Raw genomic sequence first — 21,435 nt, 5'->3', positions numbered from 1 at the left:
AAAATACAAAACACATAATTAAAAAATAGTTAATACATATGTGCTGTTTAGAATTAATTATAAGAAAATTATTTGATTGAACATCCTCAATATGCCTAAGGGATATGTCATATTCCTATGAGAAAAACGGAGGCACTATTATCAACGATTCTTACTTGGTGAGGGATGGGTTGGGGAGAAGACAAGAAGACCCAGAGGGTTACTTGTGTCCTTCCTAGAGAATTATTGTTTTTGAGGACAGTTCGCAGGGTGGGATGGGGTAGGATGGGGTAGTCTAAACAGCCAACCAGGCCAGTAGTAGTCCCTGGCATGCTGGCTTTCACTATGCCCATGGGTCACGTGTGACTTCAGGGACCTATTGTTTTAGATGGCTCCCTTCCCTTATTCATGGAGGTACTCTGGAAGAAGGAACAGAGGGAAAATAAATAAACCTAGGAGCCTATAACTGAAAGCACATGAATGACGGTAATGAGCACTTTCAGGCTGTACTGTGTAGGGCTGACGGCTTGGCTTGGTCTGGTCTAGGCTTTGTTTTCTTCAATGACTGAAGGAGAATCACTGGACTCCTCTGGATCTCAGTGGAAGAGGGACTGGATGACCTCTTAGGTCTCTTCTAGCAATGATAGTCAAATTTATGACACCAACAAGAAAAAAAGACTCTGGTGAGAGTGTGTGGCCCATAAAAATGAGAAATTAATATACATCTCAATATAGAAAGCCAATGATGGGGAAAGAACAAAGAGGAAAGATGGCCAAGATGACCACTTGAATTCCTATGAAATGACCCTAGAATGGGCAAAATTCAAGAGATGTTCCAAAAGCTGAGTCTAGATTGAGATCAAGTAGATGCCTTACCTTCCAGTGACAGCAAAGCACAGTGTGCACATTGCATGTAAGAGTCCTGCGGCATGCTGCAGAAATACGGCCATCTTGGGATTCTCATCCACTGGGCCTTGCACCGAGAGGAAGCAGGCACACAATTTGTCAATCAGACCCATGTTCACCACGTAGCTAGATGTGGGGGAGAAATGCATGTTATCAATCTGAATAGGCCAGCAACATCTTCACCTTCAATGATAAATGTTACCATACATAGGCTTGGACCCCTCAAACAAGCAGACACAACACAAATTTGAGTAAAGCATCTCAAGTAACAATTTCCTTAGATTTACTCCTGAATAATCAGCTCTTTCTGTAAGTATTTTTTTCTCTCTTCTTTCTTTTGGTTATTTGAATATTATTTTTCAAGAAAAAAATGAATGAAAATGATTATCTAGTTATTCTTACTGGTCTAAAGAGTCTAACAACAAGTGAAATGATTTATAATGACCTTTATGCTCTTAAAAACTGTTCCTTTTTAAAGTACTAGGGAGCCCCAATGCAAGGATTTAGAAGATACAGTACAATGATTCAACCCAGACACTCTTGTTACAATTTACACTTTTTTTTTTTTAAATGTTAGAGACAGGGTCTCACTCTGTCACCCAGGCTGGAGTGCAGAGACATGATCATAGCTCGCTACAACTCTAACCTACTGGGCTCAAGAGATCCTCCTGCCTCAGTCTCACAAGTTGTTGGGACTACATGTGTGTACCACCAGGTGGTTAATTTTTTATTTTTTATTTGTAGAAATGGGGTTTTGCTATATTGCCCAGGCTCTTCTTGAACTTCTGGCCTGAAGCGATCCTCCTGCCTCGGCCTCCCAAAGTGCTACGATTACAGGCATGGGCCACCATGCCTGGCCACAAGTTAAACTTCTAAAGCCAGTTGCAGGTTCTCTATTTTTAAAGACTCTATCACCATTAACAGCATAACGAATAGTGAGAATCTAATTGCTTTTACTGAGAAGTACCAGTCCTGAGGGTTGACAACAACATTTAAGAAATCATTTCCATCTTTTCAGTACAAAAAACAGTTTTCTAGAGCTGTTTGTAAACTGGACTGACAACAGCAACTCTTCTATTAATCCACAGAGCAGCAATCGTTGAAAAGAATATTTTAAAACTATAAAAGACCTTGTAGATAAATCAACCTTGGCCTAGAAATTCAATGCTACTGCACTGACATGTATGAGAAGGGTAGGACTGCAAATATAGCAGTTCTGCAAATAAACATGTTAACTTTCAGAGATATATGCAAGAGAATTGAGGTTTTGGTGTGTAAGTGCAATACACTCCCCACCACTATTCATTTACCAATACAGGTTTTTGTAAAAGGAAGGATAAACTGATGAATAATTCATGTTTGGAGCCATTCCAAGTTTACTACATTGAAGGTATAAAATAGGGCCTCCTTTCATCTTTTACATTAGAATATGTATCTACCTGGGCTACTGAGCACTCCTATAGTTTTAAAATTGGGAAGTATGAAATGATGACCACCAGACCTCTTATAGTAAAGGAAATTGATAGACTGATATATGTACACACTGAGAATCTTATTGCAATCTGATTTAACAAAATTAGAATTTTAAAAACTGGCTTTTACATTTGTACAGAACTCTTCAATTTAGAAAGTGTTTTGTCTGTAGCCAGACACAGTGGATCACACCTGTAATCCCAGGACTTTAGGAGGCTGAGGCAGGTGGATCACTTGAGGTCAGGAGTTCGAGACCAGCCTGGACAATATGGTGAAACCCTGTCTCTACTAAAAATACAAAAATTAGCCAGGCATGGTGGCTAGAACCTGTAGTCCCAATTACTCAGGAGGCTGAGGCAGGAGAATCGCTTGAACCCAGGAAGTTGAAGTTGCAGTAAGCCAAGATCATGCCATTGCACTCCAGCCTGGGCAACAAAGTGAGACTCCATCTCAAGAAAAAAAAAATCAAGTGTTTTGACTGGGTACAGTAGCTTATGCTTGTAATCCTTGCACTTTGGGAGGCTGAGGCAGGAGGATTGCTTGAGCCCAGAAGTTTGAGACTAGCCTGGGCAACACAGTGAGACCCTGTCTACACATACATACACACACACACACACACACACACACATTAGCAAACAAAATAAAAGAAAGTGTTTTATCTTAATCATCCCAATGAATTATCCCAAGAACACCATTAGGGAGCAGACTGTAAAAGCTTTGGTTTTTATCTGCCCAGCACATTCTCCTCTCCTATTCCATATGGTCCTGGGGGTGTTGTTAAAGATGCTACCCGCTTGCTAATGCAGGAGTGAGCATGTGCTTCAGGACAGTTAAAGTACTCATCACCTTGGCCATAATGACTGGTTCTAGGATGAGTATATGACCTAGGGAGGACCACTCAACATCTTCTGTGGGATTAATATATCACCATAGGAAAAGTCTCTTTCCACTGGGGATATCAAAACTAAAATGTGTAACTCTGGGGGTGCTGGTAGTCAAGTTGTTACATGGAGAACATCTGTGTAGAGAATAAAGCCAAGTAGAGATAAGTAGAATTGAAAGAAAGAAACAAAGCTGTAACGGCATATGGGGATGCATTTTGAGAACTGCATCATTAGGCAAGTTTGTCATCGTGCAAACATCATAGAGTGTACTTACACAAACTTAGATAGTATAGCCTAACCTAGGCTATATGGGATAGCCTGTTGTTCCCAGGCTACAAACATATACAATATGTTACTGCAGGAAACAATGCAGGCAACTGTAACACAATGATAATTATTTGTGTATCTAACCATAGAAAGGGTACAGTAAAAATACAGTATTGTAATCTTACAGGACCGCCATTGTATATGTGGTCTGTTGTTGACTGAAAAGTCATTATGCAGTGCATTACTATACTTAGAGCCTTGGCATCTAATTCAAACCTTGACCTTCCCAGGTACACAAGCCATTTTACTATTCTGTTTTACTTATGTTGTTTCAAGCTAAGGTTCTAAAAGAGTTCTAACCAGAGTGAAAACTTGTTTTTTTCTGATTATAGTGGTAATATAGGCTCATTATAGAAATTTATATAGTAAAGAAAAGCAGAAAAATAAGTAGAAAAAGTTGGCCATAATTTCACCTTTTAAAGACAATCACAGTTTGGTAATTTTCCTTTCATGCTTTTCTACTTGATTCTTTCTCCACATGATTGACATTATACCGAATTTCATTCAATGACTATTTAGGCCCCTTCTATGTCATGAAAATATCTTGGTTAAGCATTATATTTTAAATCTTTAAAAATTGTATTATTGAAAAGTTAACATAAACCATAAAAAATTGACAGAATAGGATAACAAATACCCATGCATTCATCACACAGCCCTGACTACCATCAACTCATGGCCAATCCTATCTGTCCACACCCATCCTGCATAAAGTTTAAGCAAATCCAAGGCATATTATTTCATTTGTAAATATTTCCATTTCTATCTCTAAAAAAAAAATCACTTAAAAAAAAAAAACAAAACCACAACATCATTATCACATCTAAAAATCACCATTCCTTAATAACATCAAATAACTGGTGTTCAAATTTCTAAATGTACCATAAATGTCTTAATGTTTTAAATAGTTTTTTTAAAAAATTGGAATCCAGTAAATTTGTTTGAGTTCATCGTAGATTCTGGATATTAGGCCTTTGTCAGATGAGTAGGTTGCGAAAATTTTCTCCCATTTTGTAGGTTGCCTGTTTACTTTGATGGTAGTTTCTTCTGCTGTGCAGAAGCTCTTTAGTTTAATTAGATCCCATTTGTCAATTTTGGCTTTTGTTGCCATTGCTTTTGGTGTTTTAGACGTGAAGTCCTTGCCCATGCCTATGTCCTGAATGGTAATGCCTAGGTTTTCTTCTAGGGTTTTTATGGTTTTAGGTCTAACATTTAAGTCTTTAATCCATCTTGAATTAATTTTTGTATAAGGTGTAAGGAAGGGATCCAGTTTCAGCTTTCTACATATGGCTAGCCAGTTTTCCCAGCACCATTTATTAAACAGGGAATCCTTTCCCCATTGCTTGTTTTTGTCAGGTTTGTCAAAGATCAGATAGTTGTAGATATGCAGCATTATTTCTGAGGGCTCTGTTCTGTTCCGTTGATCTGTATCTCTGTTTTGGTACCAGTACCATGCTGTTTTGGTTACTGTAGCCTTGTAGTATAGTTAAAAACAACCCCATCAAAAAGTGCACGAAGGACATGAACAGACACTTCTCAAAAGAAGACATTTATGCAGCCAAAAAACACATGAAAAAATGCTCATCATCACTGGACATCAGAGAAATGCAAATCAAAACCACAATGAGATACCATCTCACACCAGTTAGAATGGCGATCATTAAAAAGTCAGGAAACAGGTGCTGGAGAGGATGTGGAGAAATAGGAACACTTTTACACTGTTGGTGGGACTGTAAACTAGTTCAACCATTGTGGAAGTCAGGGTGGCGATTCCTCAGGGATCTCGAACTAGAAATACCATTTGACCCAGCCATCTCATTACTGGGTATATACCCAAAGGACTATAAATCATGCTGCTATAAAGACACATGCACACGTATGTTTATTGCGGCACTATTCACAATAGCAAAGACTTGGAACCAACCCAAATGTCCAACAATGATAGACTGGATTAAGAAAATGTGGCACATATACACCATGGAATACTATGCAGCCATAAAAAAGGATGAGTTCATGTCCTTTGTAGGGACATGGATGAAACTGGAAATCATCATTCTCAGTAAACTATCCCAAGGACAAAAAACCAAACACCGCATGTTCTCACTCATAGGTGGGAATTGAACAATGAGAACACATGGACACAGGAAGGGGAACATCACACTCTGGGGACTGTTGTGGGGCAGGGGGAGGGGAGAGGGATAGCATTAGGAGATACACCTAATGCTAAATGACGAGTTAATGGGTGCAGCACACCAACATGGCACATGTATACATATGTAACAAACCTGCACATTGTGCACATGTACCCTAAAACTTAAAGTATAATAATAATAATAAATAAATAAAAGCATTTTTGGCTTTAAAAAAGTAAATAAATAAATTAGAATCCAAGCAAGAACCACACATTGTGACTGGTTAATATGACTTAAGTCTTTTTTTAATCTGTTAGCTACCCTCCACCTTTTTAAACCCCCTTTGAAAATGTATGTATTTGTTGACGAAACCTGGTTGTTTATCCTATACACTTTCCCACAAGTTGAATTTTGCTGATTACATCCCTGTGGTGTCACATAACATTTTTTGGAACTATTTATTTCCTGTAAAATGATCTAGGTTCTAGAGGTCTGACTGGATACATAAACATCATTTTTAATGATTGAATAATATTCTACCAGTGGAATGTTTTTGCAACTTTTGGTTGTTTTCAATATTCCTTACTATAAACCATGCTGTGCTGAACATTTTGAGTAGAAAACCTTGCCAGATTTCAGACTATTTTCCACAAGTGGAATTACTGAGTCAAAGGGTATGCATATTTTTAGGGCTCTTGATATACATAGCCACACTATATTCAAGAAACATGAAATCAATTTATAGTCTTACCCGCAAGGTATGAGAAAACCCAGTTCACTATGTGGAGGTTGGTATGACTATCTCCATTTGATAGACAAGGAGACTGATGCTCAAGAAAGGCAACGCATAAGCTCAAGCAAGACAGCTGTAACGTTCTATGGTTTTCTGACTCCTGATAAAAGGGTCCTTTGCACTGAATTCACTGCTTTTCTGTGGCATTTTTTTGGTCCTTACTGAGGTCTAAAGTGATCACACAAAGCTTCAAAACCATGTAGTCTCAAGATGAAAATGGCTTAGCTAGGTTTCCGGTACCATCCTTGAAACAGCCAGAATGGAGGAAAGACTACAAAATGATCAAAGAGAGAAAAAGCATTGTAAAGCCAAGGCAAACTAAAACAACCACTTGTTGAGTAGTTGGTCCTTTATGAGTATCGTCTCCTATGGTTACTGGGCCATCTACGGTACCTACTAATGAGTCAGTCTAATGTTTTTCTAAATTGCCTATGTCTTGAAAACTGCATGGACAATCTTTAAATGACTGGCTAAGAAGATGCTTAAACTAAATGGCTCTAAAAGGTCAGTGTAGAGAAATTCATTTTGTCAATCTCATCGTTTTGAGGGAAGAATATGGAACTTTCTAATGAATACTGGGGTCAAAAGCAATGTATCTTTTGCATTGTAACTGTTAGGTTGAAATTATAATGTTGAGACTATTACCACACCCAGGATGAAAAGCTTTAATACAGAAAACTTCCTAGTCTTCTTGGAACACACATCCTGGGAAAGAAACATGCTGCTGTAAATGATACAGTAAATGGGTCTCTCCATTTGCTTTGCCATTTGAAATTTAAAATGAGTCCCTTTGCAGCTTTCTGTCATTGGACTTTACAAACAGAAAGGGATATTTAGAAACATATACATACGTGTGTGTTTGTGTGTGTATACAATATTCACTATTTGGGTGATGGGTTCACTACAAGCCCAAACTTCACCATTAGGTAATATATCCATGTATTATGTACCCCCTGAATCTATTAAAAAAAAACTAAAATGAGTTATTGTTTCTTTGTCCATCTTTGTCTACCTATCCACTCTCACATTCCAACCAAAATGCTGCTTATTAGGGTTCTATCCCTGAACTAAATTTAGTAAAGTCATGCAATTCCATGGTTTCAACTATCTTCGATATGTTAATAATAATTCCTAATTCTATCTCAAGGCCTACTTTTGTTTTTCTTTTAGAGACAGGGTCTCACTCTGCCGCCCAGGCTGGAGTATAGTGACGCAATCATGGCTCACTGCTGGACTCAAGGGTCCTCCCACCTCAGCCTCCTGAGTAGTTGAGACTACAGGTGCATGCCATCAGGCCTGGCTAATTTTTTTTTTTTTTTTGTAGAGACAGGGTTTTGCCTTGTTGCCTAGTCTGGTCTTGAACTCCTGGACTCAAGCGAGCTGCCCTCCTCAGCCTCCCAAAGTGCTGGGATTATAGGCATGAGCCATGGCATCTGACCTACTTCTTTTCAGAACTTCTTTCTTAAAGTACTAGTTTATGAATATTTTCCCTTGGGGGTCCCAAGGCACCCCTATATTTGTATGTTCAAATAACACCTCATTATCTCTTCTGAAATCTCCTTCTCCCACTATTCTTGTCCAAATGAATGTCATTATTCATCTCACAGTAATGCAAGAAATTTTAAGATAACCATTTGTAATCATGCATTCATCCACTCATTTCTAAGTATGATGCTGATGCTAACCTTAAGGACTTCTTAACATTGTAGCTGACACATAATTTCTACATTACTATGATTAATTCTATAATAGAGGTATGTTCAAAGTATTACTACCATATAGCAGAAGTGCCATTTTTTGGCTTAATGGGCCAGGGCTAGCTTCTCAAAAGAGGTGGCATCTTCATATTTTTAAATGAATTCATTAGGTAGACAAGGCCCAAGGCTGAGGTAGACAGAAGCTAATTCTACCTCTAAAATAGTCCTAAATCCTTCTTGCTCCCACTCTAATTGTTATTGCTATAGTTTGGTCAAGGTCACATCCTATCAGGCTAAGTTACTGTGTGATATTAGAAACAAGGCCTGACCTGAGTCTCAGCCTCTTTATATCTACCCCACTAGTAAAGTTGGTTCCTTCATATATGGCTAAAGAATGTTTTCCTTCAGTTTAGAAGTGTTCTATTCTTGCTTTTTTTTTTTTTTTCTGTTGTACTTCTCCTGTTACCTCATTTGAGATCAATTATTCAACATTTTAATTCTGTTGTCTATCCTTCACATCTCGTCTTCTTGCTAATCACATTTGTGATAACCTTTGTCCTTTCTCTCTGCTTTCATTGTGATTAATAATCAACTGCTTTCTCTTGAGATATATTCCAAATAATAAATGCACAAAACTTAAGTGTTTGGTCTGACAAGTTTTGAAGACCACATAAATCTACATAACCATCAATAAAACCAAGATATAGAACATACTCATCATCACAGAAAGTTCCCTTGTTTTCTATCCAATCCTTTCCTATCTCCATCTAAAGGAAATCATTCAAAGTGTTCTCTTTTATATCTGTCTCTGGCTAAGCATGATGTTTTTGAGATTTATTCATGTTGGTGCATGGGACAATAATTCCTTTCTTTTTATTGTTGATTAGTATCCCACTGTATGAATACAGGTTGAGCATGACCAACCTGAAAATACAAAATCCTCCCAAACCCAAAACTTTCTGAGTATCAACATGATGCTCAAGAGAAATGCTCATTGGAGCTTTTCGGATTTTGGATTTTCAGATTTGGGATGTTCAACTGGCAAGTATAATGCAAATACTCAAAATCCCCTCCCCACCCAAATCCAAAATCCAAAACACTCTGGTCCCAAGCATTTCAGATTAAGGCATACTCAACCTGTATGCTATGATTTGTTTGTTCCTTCTCTTGTTGATGGATGTATATGTTATTTACAGTCTTTGGTTATTATAAATAAGACTGCTATGAAAATCCATGGGAAAGTCTTTTTGTGAACATGTGTTTTCATTTCTATTGGGTAAATACCTAAGAGTAGAATTGTTGAGTCATAGAATAGATGTGTTTAAATTTACAGATTGCTAGAGTTCTTCAAAGTGGTCATTTCATTTCATTCTCCCAGAAACAATGTATTAGATCTCCAGTTGTTCTATATCCTTACCAACATCTGGTATCACCAATCTTTTTTATTTTAGCCATTTTATTGGATTTGAAACAGTATCTTGGTATAATTTTATTTTGCATTTCCCTGATAACTAACATACTGAACACCTTTCCATGTGCTAAGTAGTTATTTGTGTATCTTTCCATGTGTTAAATAGTTATTTGCATATTTGTATCCAAAGAAATCTTTCCCCATTCCATGATTGCAAAGATATATATAGTCCCATATTTTCTGCTAGAAGTCTTATGGTCACAACTTTTGTGTTTAGATCTATGATCCATCTCAAATTAATTTTGTATATAACAAGAGGTTACTTTTCTTCCATATGGATATCCAGTTGTTCCAGCACCATTCATTAAAAGAACTTTCCTTTCCCTATTAAATTAATCTGATCCCTTGATCAGAAATCAACTGACGAGAGGTTGCTAGAGGTTGTGGGGGAAGGAGGAATGATAGATGGGGTTATATGATACTGTACTGATGAATACATGTCATTATACATTTGTCAAAATCCGTAAGATATTTAACACCAAGAGTGAACCTTAATGTAAACTATGGACTTTAGGGCGATAATGACATCAATGTAGGTTCACTGACTGTAACAAATGTACCACTCTAATGAGGGCTACTGGAGGCTGTACATATGTGTGGCCAGGGGGTTTATGGAAATACTCTATAGTTTCCACTCAATTTTGCTGTGAACTTTAAAAACTGCTCTAAAAAATTGTGTATGTTTTTTTCAAAGCCTAAGCAGCTCCCCCACCCCAAATAATTGGACCGTATTTGTGTGGGTCTATTTCTGTGCCCTCAATTCCATTTTGACCTATTGATCAATCTTATACCAATACCAGACTGTCTTGATTAGCATAACTCTGTAGTAAGTCCCCAAATCAGGCAAGTCCTCTGACTTAATTCTTTTTCAAAATTGTTTTGGCTGTGTTAGAGCCTTAACTTTTCCATATAAATATTAGAGCTGACTTGCAAATTTATTTCTAAAGCCTGCTGGGATTTTGATTAGGATTGCATAGAGTCTATAAATTAATTTGGGGAAAAATAATGTTTTAGCAATATTGAGTCTTCTGATCCATGGATATTATATACATCTCCGTTTATTTAGGTCTTTAATTTCTCTCGATAATGCTTTATAAAGGTGTTGCTTTACTTTCATGAAATTTACTCAGAGGTATTTGATATTTTCTGATGCTTTTTATAAATGGTATTGTTTTTTAAATTTTGATTTCTATTTGTTGCTATACATAGCGATACAACTGATTTTTGCGTAAGTTATATTTGTATATTCAAATCTTGCTTAAATCTTACTTATCAGTTCTATTAAATAGTCATCTTTTTCTTGGTAGATTACATAGTTTTCTATACGTGCAATCATGAGACTGCAAATAACAATAGTTTTATTTTGTCCTTTACAAACTTTATGCCTTTTCTTTTTCTGCTTCTTACTGAATTAGCTAGAACTTTCAATACAATGCTGAATAGAAGTGATGAGGGTAAATAGTCTGTGTATTCCTAATCTTAAAGAAAAAGTGTTTATTATTATGTATGATTTAGCTGTTTTTCCCATCTATTCCTAATTTGCTGTTTATTTTATTATCATGAAGTGGTGTTACATTTTTTTTCATTTTTTCTGCATCTACTAAGATGATCATAGTTTCCTTTTGTTGAGGTCAGTGCCAGGAGATAATCCTCAAAAGGTCTCACATTTTTGCATGTCTTGTGAGCAGATGAACTAACAGACTAACAGCTTTTGTTCTAGACTGTTTTCCAGACTGTTTGTATAGGGAATGGTCTTGGAAAATGGTGATGATGTCTTCCTTTAGAGCAAAGGTCAGGTATGTTGGCTGTGCAGTATAGTAAAGATAGTGTCTACCTCCCAGGCAAAGGTTGAACAGGTCTATTTTTAGCCCATTTTAAAGACTGGGGTTTCCTAAGATTGTGGGGTTTCCTCAGCTGTGATGTAAACTCACTGCACATGCAGCATCCATCTGGGCCCACCCTGTGTTGTTTCTGTGGGACCTGGGGGTAAGAAAAACTGATGAGAACATAAAGTTCAAATTGCTTGCTGTCTATGAGTAATGAGGTCCCTTGTCTCTGACTAGGAGTCTTGTATCTTTTGCCAGCATCCATTAAACTGTGTGGGCTAACTTGTTAGCTTGCAAAAAGGGTAAAATCTATGAACTTTCATGGTTCTTGATAAGTTAATATGGCAATTTCTAAATGTTAAAACTAACCTTGCATTCCTAGAATAAATCTCATATCGTCATGATCCTTTTATATATTGCTGAATTTAATTGCTAATATTTTGTTAACAATTGCTACATTTATGTTCACGAGGAATGTTGATCTATAATTTTCTTTTTTGGAGTATCTTTGTCAGATCTCGGTATTAAGGTTATACTGGCATCATAAAACAAGCTGGCAAGTATTCCCTCCTCTCCCTTGAGAGAGTTTGTGTACGATTGCCATTATTTCTCCCTTAAGTGCATTGTAGAATTTAGAAGTAAAGCCATCTGTACCCAGAGTTTTCTTTGTGGAAAGTTAAAGAAAGTAGATTTCTGTTCTGGTGGAATAACATCAATTTACTGTTCAAATAGCTCAGAAAACCTCAAGCAGAATAAGTACAATGGGAACTACACTGAAGCTGATCATGTCAAACTGCTGAAACTCAAATATAAATAAAAAATCTTACAATGAACTCAAACAAATTTACAAGAAAAAAACAAACAACCCCATCAAAAAGTGGGCAAAGGACATGAACAGACACTTCTCAAAAGAAGACATTTATGCAGCCAGAAAACACATGAAGAAATGCTCATCATCACTGGCCATCAGAGAAATGCAAATCAAAACCACAGTGAGATACCATCTCACACCAGTTAGAATGGCCATCATTAAAAAATCAGGAAACAACAGGTGCTGGAGAGGATGTGGAGAAATAGGAACACTTTTACACTGTTGGTGGGACTGTAAACTAGTTCAACCATTGTGGAAGTCAGTGTGGCGATTCCTCAGGGATCTAGAACTAGAAATACCATTTGACCCAGCCATCCCATTACTGGGTATATACCCAAAGGAGTATAAATCATGCTGCTATAAAGACACATGCACACGTATGTTTATTGCGGCACTATTCACAATAGCAAAGACTTGGAACCAACCCAAATGTCCAACAACAATAGACTGGATTAAGAAAATGTGGCACATATACACCATGGAATACTATGCAGCCATAAAAAATGATGAGTTCGTGTCCTTTGTAGGGACATGGATGAAACTGGAAAACATCATTCTCAGTAAACTATCGCAAGGACAAAAAACCAAACACTGCATGTTCTCACTCATAGGTGGGAATTGAACAATGAGAACTCATGGACACAGGAAGGGGAACATCACATTCCAGGTACTGTTGTGGGGTGGGGGGTGGGGGGGGCGGGGACAGCATTAGGAGATATACCTAATGCTAAATGACGAGCTAATGGGTGCAGGAAATCAACATGGCACATGGATACATATGTAACAAACCTGCACATTGTGCACATGTACCCTAAAACCTAAAGTATAATAAAAAAAAAAAAAAAAAGAAAAAAAAAATCTTGAACGCAGCTGGAGGAAAAAAAAGACACAACCTACAGGGGAAAAACGACATAAATGAAGGCCAATTTCTTATAAGAAACGATGGAAGCCAGAAGACCATGGAATGACATCTTTTTTTTTTTTTTTTTTTTGAGACGGAGTCTCGCTCTGTCACCCAGGCTGGAGTGTAGTGGCGCAATCTCAGCTCACTGCAAGCTCCGGCTCCCGGGTTCACGCCATTCTCCTGCCTCAGCCTCCCGAGTAGCCGGGACTACAGGCGCCCGCCACCACACCCGGCTAATTTTTTGTATTTTTAGTAGAGACAGGGTTTCACCGTGGTCTCGAGCTCCTGACCTCGTGATCCACCTGCCTCGGCCTCCCAAAGTGCTGGGATTAAAAGTGTGAGCCACCGCGCCCGGCCGGAATGACATCTTTAAAGTGCTTAAAGGAAAAAAAAACTGTCAAGGATGGAAAAGACCAAACAGTTATGTGAGAAATTAATATGAAACAAACTAGACTTCAAAGCAAGGAGTATTTAACACTAATAAAGAGGAATAATAATAAAAGGGCCATCTGAAAGACATAACAGTCTAATAGAGTTTCAAAATACATGAAGCAAAATCATACTAATTACATGGAGACAGATCCATAGTCACAGCTGGAGATTTTTAACACTCCTATTTTGCTAATTGTTAGAACTGGACAAAAATTAAGAATATAGAATTATGTTGTTCAGTATAGTAGTCATTAGCTTTATGTGTTTACTTGTTTATTTGATAGAATCTGCTCTTTCAGTCCTTTCAACGATTTTGTAAGCACCTAATTCTGTTTTATAGCATTTTCTGCTTAAAATAGCTACAATGGCTTCATTTTCTACAACTAAATCCAGACTGATACAATGACTGACAAACAATGCTCAACCCCTCTAGTGATAAAGTCAGTGTAATGAAGACGACAAAAACAAAACATTGCATAGCTATCAGACTGACAAAAACACTAGCAAGGATATGGGGAAATGGAAACTGCAATTTTTTTGATGATGGGAACTAAAATTGGTACAATTACTTTAAAGAACAACTTGGTGGTAAATTGTTGAATATCTTTGTCAGATTTTGGTTTTAAGGTATCAACTTTTTTGGTATTTGGTATAAATTTTTGTCAGCAAATATTTAACAGTATTTTCTGATAAAAGTTGAACATGCATTTATTATATCATCCATAAATTACTCCTTTAGGTATACACCCTTGAGAAACTCTGTACAAGTACAGAAAAAGACTTTTATAAAGACACTTACTACCTCATTGCTTGCAATAGTCAAGGAATAAACTATTGCCCTGAGGTGGAAAATGGATAAATTTGGGAATTTATTCACAGAATAGAATCCGAAGAGCAGTTAAAATGAATTAGCTAGATCTATATGATCAACATAAATATAAAAAAAGTTAAAACATGTTTAATTGCATAAAAATAACAATTGGCAAAATAATATCATAGCATTTATGTAAATTTAAAAAACCATTAAAAGTAGAATACGTTGTTTATGGAGACAGATACACACACATACACACATATAAAAAATACATGAAACGATATACACAAACTCTTAACAGTGATTTACCACTTGGGAGAGAGTAAGGGGAAAGGATAGGGAAGGGGAGGGGGAGGCAGTTGTATCTGCAACAGTTGGTTTCTTAACAACAAGGAAAAGATCTAAACCTAAGACAAATATGGAAAATCTTATCAGTTAACAATTGTTGGTACACAGATATCTATAATTTTATTTTGTGTATGTTGACAATATTTCATAATAAAATAATAGAAAATTTAAATATTAAAAATGGCAATAATGACTAAGTGTGAAAACGCATTTGCAATATTAAGATGAAGGGTTAATGTTCTGAATATATAAATAACTTTTAAAATTAAAACATTTCAACACCTCTAACAGTAGAAAAATGGGCTAAGTACATAAGGAAGCAACTTACAAAATAATAAAAATGGCCAGTGAACATTAAAAAATATTCCCCATCACTAGCAATATAAAAGTTAAATACTGGCTGGGCGCGGTGGCTCACATCTGTAATCCCAGCACTTTGGAAGGCCGAGGCAGGTGGATCACTAGAGGTCAGGAGTTCAAGACCAGCCTGGCCAATATGGTGAAACCCTGCCTCTACTAAAAAAAAAAAAAAAAAAAAAAAAAGGTACAAAAATTAGCCAGGCGAGATGGCACATGCTTGTAATCCCAGTTACTCAGGAGGCTGAGGCAGGAGAATCACTTGAACCCAGGAGGCGGAGGTTGCAGTGAGCTGAGATCACGCCACTGCATTCCAGCCTGAGTGGCAGAGCAAGACTCCATCTCAAGAAAAAAAAAAGTTAAATATTTTCATCTCTCAGTTTGGCTAAGGTTTAAAAAGAATGATGATACCCAATACTGTCTAGGTTGAGGGTACAAGGACATACTCATGGGTACTCTTTGTGTAGGTCAATCTGGCAATATGGATCAAAATTCTTAAGGTATATTCTCTGACCCAGAAATTCTACTTTTCAACATCTATCAGAAGAAAATAATCAACTGTATGAAAACAGAAAAAAAAAAGGAAAAGAGGAGCATACAAAGATGTTCAGTGTTATCCGAAAAAGTAAAAAACTAAAATACACTTATATGTGTAATAATAGGTTACCTGAAGCAAATTATTCCTAAGTAGTGAAATATTTGGAAAACCAGTAAAAATTAATTTGCAAGTTTCTATGGACTTGAAAAAGTGAATTAAAAAAGTATATGATATGTTGGGTGTGGTGGCTTGCACCTGTAATCCCAGCTACTCTGGAGGTTGAGGCAGAAGGACTGCTTGAGGCCAGGAGGTGAGTTACAGTGAGCTATGATCATGCCACTGCACTCCAGCCTGGGTGACAGCACACACACACCCTGTCTCTAAAAAGATAAAAAATAAAGTTTAAAAAAGCACATTTTTTAAATGAGTATTTATAGGTATTATATTTAAATAAAATAACTACATATATATACACTAAAAAACACAAACCCAGTAATGATCTTTGGGTGGTAGAATTAAAGATAGTCTGTGTGTGTTAAAAAAACAAAAAAACAAAAAACTGTACTCTTCTGTGTTTTCCAAATTATTTTTGTCATTGAGCACATAGTAATTTCATAATTAGAAAAAAGAACTTATTTTAAAAGATGGTGGTAGAGAGACAGATACATCATCTCCTGCTGCAAGACAGCCTGAACACCTGAAGTAAAGAAATAGCAATGGAGTGAGGGTGAGAGTTTTGAAAAATATTTACAAGGCAGGATCAATAGGTGCTGGAGGATTAACTGGATATTGGTTTGGTAAAAGACAGAGATCTAGCTTAAGTAACTTAATAGGACATTGCTGTCATTGATAAGGTCAGAGGACACAGGAAGAGGAGCTCCTTTGGGTGGACAGATAATATATTAAGCTTTGAACTATGGAGTCTGAGGTACCTGTGGTACATCCTGGTGGCTAGATATGTGGTCAGGGTGTGGTGGCCAGGAAAGTGCTAGGCTAAAATTTCTCCTTGAATACATGTCTTATGTTTGATAACTTAGATTCTAAAAGGCTGGTGGCCAGGTGTGGTGGCTCATGCCTGTAATCCCAGAACTTTGGGAGGCTGAGGTGGGCAGATCACGAGGTCAAGAGATCGAGGCCATCCTGGCCAACATGGTGAAACACCGTCCCTACTAAAAATACAAAAATTAGCTGGCTGTGGTGGTGCGCGCCTATAGTCCCAGCTACTAGGGAGGCTGAGGCAGGAGAATGGCTAGAACCCGGGAGGCAGAGGTTTCAGTGAGCCAAGATCGCGCCTCTGCACTCCAGCCTGGCGACAGAGCAAGACTCCATCTCAAAAAAAAAAAAAAAATCAGAGATTAATGTGGTCAAGGGATGTCAGCAAGATGAATTAGAGTTGCCTGGTGGTTGTCACCCTCCACCCCAACAGGAAGTGACCAAAACAACAAGCAAACAATGATATTTTGACTGTAGTGACTGAAGAAGTACACTGGAGAATACTAGAGGGGCAGCAAAATCTCTGTGGAACATTAAAGCCCAGGATACCACCACAGACAGGGGAGTAAGGCATCCTGCCTCTGCCACACTGTCTTCCCTGCTGGGATTAGCTCAGAGTCAGGCAGGGCTTCTTACAGGGAAAAAGTAAGCTGGAGATTCCCAGCAGTCCTCACTGCCACCACAAATGCCAGCAAATCTTGCTACAGGAGAATCTCTCAGTACTCATAGGACCCAAATCTAGTTTGGAGAGTAGCTGGGGATTTGTAAACCTGAACTCTCTCAGAGCAGGATCCCATGTTGGGCACTCCCCACCTCTGTAACCTAAGTTGTCACAGCACAGATCATCTTGGAACCAGACCCACTGGTAGAGTATGTCCTGCCCTGGGGGCCAGTAGCAATTGACTCTCTCCATCTCTGAGGCCCTGCCATTTCACTATGTTCACATGGGTGCTTGCATCACTATAACTGTAGCTGGCTGGATCCTAGGCCAGACAAAATTACTGAGATGCCAGTGTCTGCACCCAGGTGGCATCCCACCCAACAATGGAACAGGCAAACCTGCACTGTGGTGAAGCCACCGAACAGCTGGTTGGCCTGCTGTGCCTGCATCTGGCCTGAGAGCTGGACCAGTGATGGCCCTGCCTCCCCAGAGAGACTACTGCATAGCCACATAGCCGGCCACACCTGCACATGCCTGAACCCAGTCTTGAAGCCAGCCTGGTTGTGGCTGCTGCCTTCCTGGGGAATCTGCCAGATAGTGTCTCAGACCTCTGCACGAACATGTACCTGGCCCAACAACCAGCCCAGTGCCACTGCCCCTAGGCTACAATGTCTGTGACTATTCAAATTCCTGCAGCCCAGGCTACCGAGGCAAACACAGACATTGCTGATGAGAATTACAGTTGAAGAAACTGTACACAGACCATGCCACTAAGTCCACTCAGAACCAAAGCCAACACACCATACCCAACCGACACCCTAGGACCCACCTACAGGTGGCAGGAGAATCGCTTGAACCCAGGAGGCAGAGGTTGTGGTGAGCCGAGATCGCACCATTGCACTCCAGCCTGGGCAACAAGAGTAAAACTCCGTCTCAAAAAGAAAAAAAAAAGAAAAGAAATGAAAAAACAAAACCCCAGGATCTTGACGTTTTCACTGCTGAATTCTGCTAAATGTTTAAAGGACTAATACCAATTCTCGGCTGGGCACGGTGGCTCATGTCTGTAATCCCAGCACTTTGCGAGGCCAAGGTGGGCAGATCATCTGAGGTCAGGAGTTTGAGACCAGCCTGACCAACATGGAGAAACCCTGTCTCTACGAAAAATACAAAATTAGCCGGGTGTGGTGGTGCACGCCTGTAATCCTGGCTACTTGGGAGGCTGAGGAAGGAGAATCGCTTGAACCTGGGAGGTGGAGGTTGTGGTGAGCCAAGATTGCGCCATTGCACTCCAGCCTGGGCAACAAGAGCAAAACTCTGTCTCAAAAAAAAAAAAAAAAAAAAAAAAGAACTAATACTAATTCTCAAACTAAACGTCTCAAAATTAAAGAGAAAGGAACTTATTTTATGAGGCCAGCATTTCTCTGATTTCAAAACCAGACAAACATGTAACAAAAGAAAATTACAAGCCAATATACTTCATGAACACAGATGCAAAAATTCTCAACAAAATACTAACAAACTAAATTCACTAGCACATTAAAAAGATCATTCACTATAATTAGTGGGGCTCATCCCAGGGATGAAAGGATGGTTTAACATACGGAAATCAATAAATGTGATACACCACATTAACAGAAAGAAAGACAAAAACCTTATGATCATTTCAAGAGACACAGAAAAACAATTTGACAAAACTCAACATTCTTTCATTGAAAAAACTCTCAACAAATTCAGTATACAAGGAACATACTTCAACACAATATAAGTCACTTAAGACAAACCCACAGCTAATGTCATAAGATTAGGAATGAGACGAGGATGCCGACTTTCACCCCTCTATAGATGTTTTTTCCTTTTTTTTTTTTTTTTTTTTTTTTATAGAGAGACAGGGTCTATGTTGCCTAGGCTCGTCTCAAACTCCTGGACTCAAGATCCTCTTGCCTTAGTCTCCTGTGCTCCTGAGTAGTTGGGACTACAGATGCACACCACTATACCTGGCACATGATCTTACATACAGAAAATCCTAAAGACTTCACCAAAAAATTCTTAGAATAAATGAATTCAGCAAATTAGCAGGATACAAAAATCAACATACAAAAACCAGTGGTATTTCCATATATTAATAAGGAATGACCTGAAAAAGAATCAAGAGAGCAATTCCATTTACAATAATAAAAATAAGATACCTAGGAATAAACTTAACAAGATAAAATATCTCTACATTGTTAACTATAAGAAGAAATCGTTTTAAATTATACTTTAAGTTCTAGGGCACATGTGCACAATGTGCAGGTTTGTGACATATGTATACAAGTGCCATGCTGGTGTGCTGCAACTGCTAACTCACCATTTACATTAAGTCTATCTCCTAATGCTATCCTTCCCGGCTCCCCCCACCCCATGACAGGCCTCGGTGTGTGATGTTCCCCTTCCTGTGTCCCAGTGTTCTCATTGTTCAATTCCCACCTAAGAGTGAGAACATGCGGCGTTTGGTTTTTTGTCTTTGCCATAGTTTGCTGAGAATGATGGTTTCTAGCTTCATCCATGTCCCTACAAAGGACATGAACTCATCCTTTTTTATGGCTGCATAGTATTCCATGGTGTATATGTGCCACATTTTCTTAATCCACTCTATAATTGATGTACATCTGGGTTGGTTCCAAGTCTTTGCTATTGTGAATAGTGCCACAATAAACATATGTGTGCATGTGTCTTTATAGCAGCAGGATTTATAATCCTTTGGGTATATACCCAGTAATGGGATGGCTGGGTCAAGAGGTATTTCTAGTTCTAGATCCCTGAGGAATCACCACACTGTCTTCCACAATGCTTGAAATAGTTTACAGTCCCACCAACAGTGTAAAAGTGTTCCTATTTCTACACATCCTCTCCAGCACCTGTTGTTTCTTGACTTTTTAATGATTGCCATTCTAACTGGTGTGAGATGGTATCTCATTGTGGTTTTGATTTGCGTTTCTCCAATGGCCAGTGATGATGAGCATTTTTTCATGTGTCTGTTGGCAGCATAAATGTCTTCTTTTGAGGAGTGTCTGTTCATATCCTTCACCCACTTTTTGATGGTTTTTTTTTTTTCTTGTAAATTTGTTTGAGTTCTTTGTAGATTCTGGATATTAGCCCTTTGTCAGAGGAGCAGATTGCAAAAATTTTCTCCCATTCTGTAGGTTGCCTGTTCACTCTGATGGTAGTTTCTTTTGCTGTGCAGAAGCTCTTTAGTTTAATTAGATCCCATTTGTCAATTTTGGCTTTTGTTGCTATTGCTTTTGGTGTTTTAGACATGAAGTCCTTGCCCATGCCTATGTCCTGAATGGCATTGCCTAGGTTTTCTTCTAGGGTTTTTATGGTTTTAGGTCTAACATTTAAGTCTTTAATCCATCTTGAATTAATTTTTGCATAAGGTGTAAGGAAGGGATCCAGTTTCAGCTTTCTACATATGGCTAGCCAGTTTTCCCAGCACCATTTATTAAATGGGGAATCCTTTCCCCGTTTCTTGTTTTTGTCAGGTTTGTCAAAGGTCAGATGGTTGTAGATGTGTGCTATTATTTCTAAGGGCTCTGTTCTGTTCCATTGGTCTATATCTCTGTTTTGGTACCAGTACCATGCTGTTTTGGTTACTATAGCCTTGTAGTATAGTTCAAAGTCAGGTAGCATGATGCATCCAGCTTTGTTCTTTTGGCTTAGGATTGTCTTGGCAATGTGGGCCCTTTTTTGGTTCCATATGAACTTTAAAGTAGTTTTTTCCAATTCTGTGAAGAAAGTCATTGGTAGATTCATGGGGACGGCATTGAATCTATAAATTACCTCGGGCAGTATGGCCATTTTCACGATATTGATTCTTCCTATCCATGAACATGGAATGTTCTTCCATTTGTTTGTGTCCTCTTTTATTTTGCTGAGCAGTGATTTGTAGTTCTCCTTGAAGAGGTCCTTCACATCCCTTGTAAGTTGGATTCCTAGGTATTTTATTCTCTTGGAAGCAATTGTGAGTGGGAGTTCACTCATGATTTCACT

General features: G+C 38.2%; 1 protein-coding gene across 7 annotated transcripts in view; it reads right to left on the bottom strand.

Moving 5' to 3' along the window:
• The window catches only part of SCAPER (S-phase cyclin A associated protein in the ER), a 591,234-nt gene that overhangs the window by 54,052 nt on the left and 515,747 nt on the right, over window positions 1–21,435 (bottom strand). For all 7 annotated transcript variants that reach the window (XM_058428046.1, XM_032176146.2, XM_058428043.1 and 4 more), the window contains one exon: window positions 856–1,011. In XM_058428046.1, the coding sequence (XP_058284029.1) occupies window positions 856–1,011 (156 nt within the window). The remainder of the gene's footprint in view (window positions 1–855; window positions 1,012–21,435) is intronic.

Source organism: Hylobates moloch, unplaced genomic scaffold, assembly GCF_009828535.3.
Source record: "Hylobates moloch isolate HMO894 unplaced genomic scaffold, HMol_V3 SCAFFOLD_14, whole genome shotgun sequence".
In the NCBI taxonomy this organism is placed as follows: domain Eukaryota; kingdom Metazoa; phylum Chordata; class Mammalia; order Primates; family Hylobatidae; genus Hylobates; species Hylobates moloch.
This window is presented reverse-complemented; position numbering and strand designations above follow the sequence as displayed.